Raw genomic sequence first — 8,196 nt, forward strand, 5'->3', positions numbered from 1 at the left:
GATTTGAATACAGAGTCCCCACACTGTGTCATGTGCTGGCAGCTTAGTGTTAAGTCCACAGAAAAGAGAGTAAAGTCTGGCGTTGTGCTGCGTAATGCGACACCGAGCCAACAATAGACATGACTCTGCAACTCTGCCCCATGTTGATATATATATTTGCCTTTTTAAAAAAAAAAATCATTTCCAGTGGTGAGGCCCTTCAGCCAAAACTATCTTCTCTTTCAAGATAAACTGAGACGACTCTTTTCCCCCGTTGCTCGACTCTAACGAGAGCATTCCTGCCTGCGACGCGCTCGCTCGGCACGCCGACACATGTGTTACCGATCTGTCAGGCTGCTTCTCCGAAAAAAGGCAAACCTTTCCACGGCAATCGCACCGGCATCTCTTCACAGAGCCCAGTTGAGCAGAACGGGGTTAACGTGCCGCTGACGCGCAGCAGCTGTCGAACGACACTTTATTTACATCCCAGTGTGTAGAAGTTGTGTCGCTCCGCTGTGTTTGCACATATTCTTTGGCTGAACGCACTCTGACGGAGAGCAGCCTTGTTGTTTTTAACTGTGACCACAACCACCGTGCATTTGCAGAGACAAAAGTTTAACCAAAAGTTGTTTTTTGTAAGACTTTTATGAGACCAGTAAGTGGAGGACAGTCTGGGCCAAGAGAGGAAGAGTGTAATCCATCCAGCAGCAGCATCCGGACGCTGAAGATGAAGATAAAGGGAACACCAGCTCCATGCAAAGCAGTTAAACGAGGGTTAAAAGAGTGGATGTGCTGTGTAGTATGATGATGATGAGGGACACACACATGCACACACACACTCGCAGAGGTGCGGCACTATGTAATGATTCGGCCCTCGCTGTGGCGGCGGCGGCGGCGAGCCAGCTCTGCTCCGCTCCGCCGCTGCCAAACAAGACCACAACATGGGCCTCTCTCGGCCTCAGCGGCAGGTCCTCCACTATTACAGCCACGCATGGCTGACTTCCCTCCACCTCCTCCACCTCCTCCTCCTCCACCCTACCAGGCCCACCAGCTGTTCACAGGCACCACAAATCCCTGGCCTGGCGCTCAGGCCAGCTGTACTGTCGCTGTCAATAAAGAGGACGCTTTCTATCAGTCAAATGAAAAGCTACGACTGTTAGCTTGACGGCTCCTCGATGGTGGAACGAGCTCCTCACTGACAACCACACCTTGAATAAGGATATTAGCACTTTAGTAGCACTTAAATGTCCTAAACTTAAATGTCTCTTACTGATGGCACTTTGTCTCTTTGACTTTATTGAAGAAATTGTACTTTTTTGATTCTCGTTGTTCTGAGTTTGTTCTCGCTTTGGATGGAAGCGTCAGCTAAATGAAATGTAATGTATCGCCTGCTTACTCATCGGGCTCACATGGGAAGAACTACATCTTCCTTCCTTTCTTTCTTCCTTCCTCGTGTCCCTCGAAGGTCATGTTGCAGATCTGCTTGGATTTGCACACAAATAAAAGAGCATCTCTGGGTTTGAGAGGCTGCAAAATGTGTTAAAATGTGTTAAATTAAAGTGCAGTTGCCCCATTACACTTATTAATACAATATTTTACAGTTAACCTGATTAAATAACAAACAACAAATCAATGCTGATACTTCTGACAGATACAGGGAGTGGTGATATAGTACTTTGAAGTACTTTTGACTACCTGAACAACCAAATAAAGGACAATATGTGGCAGCAGCCTCAGCTAGCAAAGATGCTACTGTGGCTGCTAGCCGTTAGCTAACGCGACATCTTATTAGTGGACATTGGTACGTTTTGTGTCGACGTTTCAAACACACTGGTGCTAAGTCAGACCAGCTTGTGTCGTGCTTTGAAACGACGGTGGCCCTGGAAAGACAGCTCTTGGTTTGTCCGTTGTGGGCTTCCGTAGAAACATGGACTCAAACATGGCCGCCTTCGTGGATATAAAGAGCTAATTCTAAGCTCACGGAAAACACAACAATTGTGAATTTCAGCTGATTGTACAAGGAAAGAAAACACAGATGTGACTATTAAATTCCATTTTTGCTCATAGATGCGCTGGCCCTTTAAGAAAAGAAGCATCATTAGCTAAATTGACTTGTTATGCATTATTATCATTCATTGTTTAAATATCATTATTAATCTAATTATGTACTGAGGTTAAGTTCATTAACTAAAGTACTTTATTGTGTGAGGAACATATCAAAAGATTGTTTTTATAAGCAAACATCGACAACGAAAATCCATCTAAACTTCACAATAAAGACATTAAATCAACATTAAAGACAAAAGCAAAAGTTGTGTCCATAACGAGCTTTTTATTTAAAAGCACATGTATTAGAGCTAAGTACATTTAGCAGAAAAAAACAGCATTGCATCTATGTCTTTGTACAAAAACAAACAAACGAGACAATACAAAAATACTAATATTGATTTAATACAATTGTGGGTGTATTTATTTTTGAATGCATATTACAAACGTAGCTATATAACAATCTACAAATAGTTATTCTAGATACAAAAAATCTGTCAATCGATGCTTTTCAAGCAGCATTTTGTGAAGAACACAGGTCTGTAATCATAGTGGATATATCTAGAACATGTTAAGGAAACGATATCTTACAGAGTTAACTTTAGTGATCTATACATTATTTATATATTTATAAAAAAAGAAAGGAGAGTGAGAACGTCTTGGTGAAATGATAGGACGGACTATACGATGAGAAAAGATGTGCAACGAGTCGTTGGAGGAGGAGAGTCGGCTGTAAATAAAATAACAAAAAGGGTTTTTCTGCTTCTGTACAACTGATAGTGATCGTACATGAACACACACACACACACACACACACACACACACACACACACGAGGCCAAAGAGAACACAACACATCAGATCCACAGTTTTTATAACGTCCACCTGCTCTCACACACACACACGGACACACACACACACACACACACACACACACACACACACACACACACACACTTGGCACAGCTGACAGCGTCTCTTTTGACACACTTCATTGAGGGAGGGGGGAGTCCTTTTTCACACACATATGCACACACACACACTCGCACAAGATGGACATGTACAAGCACGCGTGTACAGGGACACACACACACACACACACACACACACGCACACACACACACACACACACACACTGCCAATGAGTGATTGGGTGGGTGAGAGCCCCTCCCTGCCAGCGGAAAGAGGCCCCAAAATCATCCCGTAAAAATAAAATGTGCCAGCTTCGCTGTAATTCATCACCCTCTTTCCACGGTGGGACACCCCCTTCACACACACCCCCCACCCCCCACCCTCCCAACACCCCCACCCTCTTCCTGTGTAGGAAGCCAAACACAGCCAACCACCGAGGAAGCGGCGCGGGCACAGCCACGCCGCTTCATGCAGGTGCTGCTCGGCCCGGGAGATCTGGACTCCCTCCTTCCACAGAAAATACTACCCACCCCCACCCCGCACCCCCACCCTCCCCTTTACCCCACCCTCTAGTACATCTAAACCCTCAAGAAATGCAACATCCCGGGTTTGGGGCCGCTCTGAGAGTCAACTACAACAACAACAAACAACAAAACTAGAGAAAAGCTTGACGCGCTGACGCGGAGACAGAAGTGGTTGGAGGTTGAAGGCGTTCGGCCGGTCCAAATGGTGACATATTGTTTTATTTCATAAGTAAATGCAGGACGTCGAGCTCTTCATGATACTCTGCTGTCGAGGAAGAGGAAGAGGAGGGGAAAATATAGTTCATCGTAATAGAAAAACACACTGCTGTCCAATGTCGACCAGCGTCGAAACAGGAAGTCAGTGGTGCAGTAGAGCCCCGCCTCCCGCTTGATTTGATTGGCTGCCAAGTGTGACACTGACGAGCGGCGCCGAAAAAGAGGATTTTCATTTTAATGCAGCGTCTAAAAAAAAAACGCCTTAAAAAAACAGGAAAACAGTGGTATTGAGGGCGGGGGCCCTTTTTAGCGACTCCTTTTTTGGCGGCAATCTTTTTAGCGACTCCTTTTTAGCGACACCCTTTTTGGCGATGCCCTCTTAGCTGGGCCTTTTCTTTGCGACTCTTTTTTAGCGACGCCTTTTCTAACGACGCCTTCTTCAGCGACGCCTTCTTTAGCGACACCTTCTTTAGCGACGCCTTCTTTAGCGACGCCTTCTTTAGCGACGCTTTCCTTAGCGACACCTTCTTTAGCGACACCTTTTTTAGCGTCGCGTCTCGGTGCGATCGGCTCCTAAAAGGATCCCGAAAAAGAAGATCTACAACAATCAGCGAGTGATCCGTAAAGCCGCCTGTCGCTGTTCTCACCGAAGCCAATGCTATGCTATGCTACGCTAACCCGGATCTCGGTCTCGCGGGCGTCAGCGGCGTCAAGTTTTTCTTTCAGCTAGACGTCTCAGGCGGCAAGTGGTGATAATGGACAATGAACTTTAAAAACAAACACAGTGCTATAAGTTATATTTTTTCTATTACTGTTAATATGCTAATGCTAGTTATTGCAGTAATATCCTTCCCATAGCTAAGGAAGTAGTTGTCCCCTACAGCGCTCCAAGGCCCACAGAGAGTTCAGAGAGGAAGCGTCCTGTTTTCTCCGGTTGTTTAAACCCTTCGTGTGGCTCCGCCTCCATCGAGCCGCCACGCCCCTCAGCTCTGCCTGTCCAAGTCCGTCCAATTTCTTTATAAAAAAAAAAAAGTGAATTTCTTTCCTGGTTGATGGGCTCAAATGTGGATTAGTAGTTAACATAGTTTATAGTAAATAATACGTCTGGATAGCGACAGTGGTGGCGTCTGCTGTGCAAGTCTCAAAATCCCAAAGGAAGCGCCTCGCTGGGCGCCGCAAAAAAACAACAACAAACAACAAACAACAAAATACAAAAAAATACACAAGGGAGGGAGGACGCCGTTTGAGGAGCAGCTACAGTCTCTCGGTCGCTACATTCTAGTGTCCCGATGGGAGGCGAGCAGCGGACCGGCTCCCTCGAGTCCACAGGAGGAAGTGGCGGGCCTCTCTCTCTCTCTCTCTCTCTCTCTCTCTCGCTCCCTCTCTCCTTCCCTCTCTCTCTCTCTCACACCATGTTGTGGTGGGTTGTTCCTCTCGATGATGTCGGACGAAGGCAGCAGCTCCTTCTTGATGGGGGAGGGCGGGGGCGTGGCCGGCTTCACCCTGGGCTTGAACAGGTCCGACCACGTAGAACACCTGGAGGAGGAGGAGGAGAAGGAGACAGGTGAGGAGGACAGGCGGAGAGAGAGAGAATGGGGGACGCACCCCCCAAAACCTTGGTTTCTAATCGAGTAGAAACCCGGAGAATCGATGTGTTTTTCAAGAGTCCTGGACCTTCTTGTATCGCTGCTGAAGAAAGGACTTTGTGTTTCACACACAAGAAGAAAAAAAATAAAGATGATTATTTTCTTGATTAATTGTCTTTTTTTTTCATCACAACGGCATCAAAAAGAAGCAACGAGAGTAACGACAAGAGCGCAGGTGTCCTCAGTTTTTCTGTAATGAGTCCATCATCAGGTGTGTGGTGTGTGTGTGTGTGTGTGTGTGTGTGTGTGTGTGTTCAGTTTTAATGCAAATCAACTTCTCGAGGTTATCGCGATTTGCATCCCTGATTTGCGTTCCCGAAGGCAAATTAAAGGAACACACAATGAGTCTTTTCTTCTTCTTCTTCTTCTTCTTCTTCTTCTTCTTCTTCTTCTTCTTCTTCTCCTCCTCCTCCTCCTCCTCTTTCTCCTCTTCCTCCCTCCTCCTCCTCCTCCTCCTCCTCCTCCTTCTTCTTCGCTGAGCGTCTCTGCAGGGGAGCCGCGAGCTGTCGAACGCAGCATTGACTTCACGATGACATCACCGTCCCCTCCCTCATCTTTATCATCATCATCGTCACCTCGCTGTGCGAGCGGCGGGGAGGAAGTGATCTTACTGTCGCTCTCACAATAAACAGACTGCCTCCAGTGAACCTTTTTAATCCGCTCTCGCATGACGGCAAACAGGGGCGGGATCCCGATGACATCATCATGTCCAGACAGGAACAAAACGGGCGAGGAAGTGGAAACTAAACCGTCGTGAGAGTGGATTACCGCTTCCACTTCCACGGGTCAGGACCGTGAGCAAACAAGTGCTGCGTGTGTGTGTGTGTGTGTGTGTGTGTGTGTGTGTGTGTGTGTGTGTGTGTGTGTGTGTGTGTGTGAGCGCCGATGTCCTCTGGGATTAAAGCGGTGAATTTACGAGAGAGCGCTGCCAAAAATTGAGATCATGAAGTCTTAAATTTAAAGTTTTAAAAAAAAAATCTGATATTCTGTGAGATTAACGTGGTGAATTTAAAAGGTCAAAAGACCCAGAATGCATTTGGTTTAATGCGTTCACACCAACGTACGTGAGGAGGATGTCGCTCTGAATGCAGGAGAAAGTATCACAGAATTTATAACTTTACTTTATCATTTTTGTTTTATTGTTTTATCTCTTAGGATATTTTAAACTCTTATGTAAAGTGACCTTTGAGCACTTTATAAATAAAATGCATTATTATTATTATTAAAGTTATATATTTTATTATTTTTAAAAAAAGAAGAAATTCTCTGAAAGTGCTAAAATTTACGAGAAAAAAACTTAAATATTCTGAGATAAAAATACATAAATTTTGCGAGTAAATAAATCATAAATTCTCTGAGATTAGAGTCCATAAATGTCCCATTAAACATTCTTTAAAGACTTTAAAGTGGTGAAGAAAAAACATCTGGAAAAACTCTGAGATTAAAATGTGATATTTTCAAGAAAGAAAACCTTGGAAAATATTTATTTTTGGTTGTTTTTTTCAGTAAAAGAAGCTCAACGCTCGACCTCATCACACTGCAGTCCGTGTGACCATGAGACGCCACCACGAGATAAACTTTACATAAACTAGATAAACTTCGGCGTGCGGTCCGCTCCACACAAAGACGTTCTCTTCCGGACCGTGAGCTCGACCTTCGCTGGCGACCTTTTGGACCGGCGGATGACATCACGCGTGTGGAAAACCTCGACCCGCGACACACTCGGCGCTTTTAGAGAGGCGCTCTTTTGTCCTCGCCGCTTATCTGCGGTCTCTACGCGGGCGATCATGTGACCTGTGACCCGTCCTCTGAGGAGCTGGAGGGCCGTCGTGGGAAACTTTTCCCTCTCGGCTCCTCGTTTCCCACCAGGATGCTCCGGCGGGACCGAAAGACGGCACGGGGCCCGGCCTCTCCAACCCGCCGGCCCCCCCCCGAAGGCTTATCGCGGGGCCGCACCGCTTCCTGTTCACGCTACACACACACACACACACACGCACACACCACGCACACACGAAGCCTTTTGTGCTGCGAGATGCCGACTCAGCGCCTCTAACGTCCTGCGCTCAAATGTCAGCGACACGCAGAGCAGCTGAGTCCACACAGGGAAGTGAGAGCACTCGCAGGAACTGGAGAGGTCTGAAAAAAAACTGCTCATTATTCCACGAGGCCCCGCCCCCTTTGTGTTTGTTAGCACGCACATGCAACCCGCAATTATGAATGTGAATATAGATGCAGCCCGACAATGTGTGTGCGGGTTAGAGACGCCGACACGCTTCTGAGAAAGTGTTGCACGCTAACTCTCATTATGACGGCTTGTGGGGGGATATGAAGGGTTAATATATATATATATATATATATATATATATATATATATATATATAGTTTTACGAGGAGAAAAACTCCTTATGAAATCAGTCTTTTAGGCCGAAATAAATAAAAGGGAAGTTCTCTGAGATCAAATGTGTGACTTTTTAATCTTTTCCTGGACAATTTGGTTGTGGTTTTATCTCTAAAATGAAGAACTCTTTGATCCCAGAAGGACATATAATATAAAACATGTTTTTTTCTTTGAGTATTAAGCCACTAAAAATGGACTCCTCTGACTCCCTGCAGTGTTAAATGCTGGAGTTGCACATATAAATACATATTTAGGACATGTATGTGTGTGTGTGTGTGTGTGTGTGTGTGTGTGTGTGTGTGTGTGTGTGTGTGTGTGTGTGTGTTAAGAGATAAAAGAAGACTTCCTGCTCGGACACGAGTTTCCCCCTCAGAGTGTGTGTTCGAGTCCCCTCGACCTCCAAAACCCGCCGTGACAATGAACCCCGAGAAAAACATCTTTATTAACATCTCTCTCTCCTCTCTCTCTCTCTTCTC

At 45.7% G+C, this 8,196-nt stretch overlaps 1 protein-coding gene across 1 annotated transcript in view; it reads right to left on the reverse strand.

Annotated features, from left to right (window-relative positions):
• Positions 1–4,997: 4,997 nt before the first annotated feature.
• plpp3 (phospholipid phosphatase 3) overlaps positions 4,998–8,196 on the reverse strand; it is a 20,207-nt gene continuing 17,008 nt past the window's right edge. Inside the window, 3 exon segments of the mRNA XM_068592792.1 lie at positions 4,998–5,099; positions 5,101–5,212; positions 6,387–6,403. Of these exon segments, the coding sequence (XP_068448893.1) occupies positions 5,082–5,099; positions 5,101–5,212; positions 6,387–6,403 (147 nt within the window). The 3' untranslated portion in view covers positions 4,998–5,081.

Source organism: Clinocottus analis, unplaced genomic scaffold (genome assembly GCF_023055335.1).
Source record: "Clinocottus analis isolate CAN_PGR_092001 unplaced genomic scaffold, fCliAna1.0.p SCAF_28, whole genome shotgun sequence".
Lineage (NCBI taxonomy): Eukaryota > Metazoa > Chordata > Actinopteri > Perciformes > Cottidae > Clinocottus > Clinocottus analis.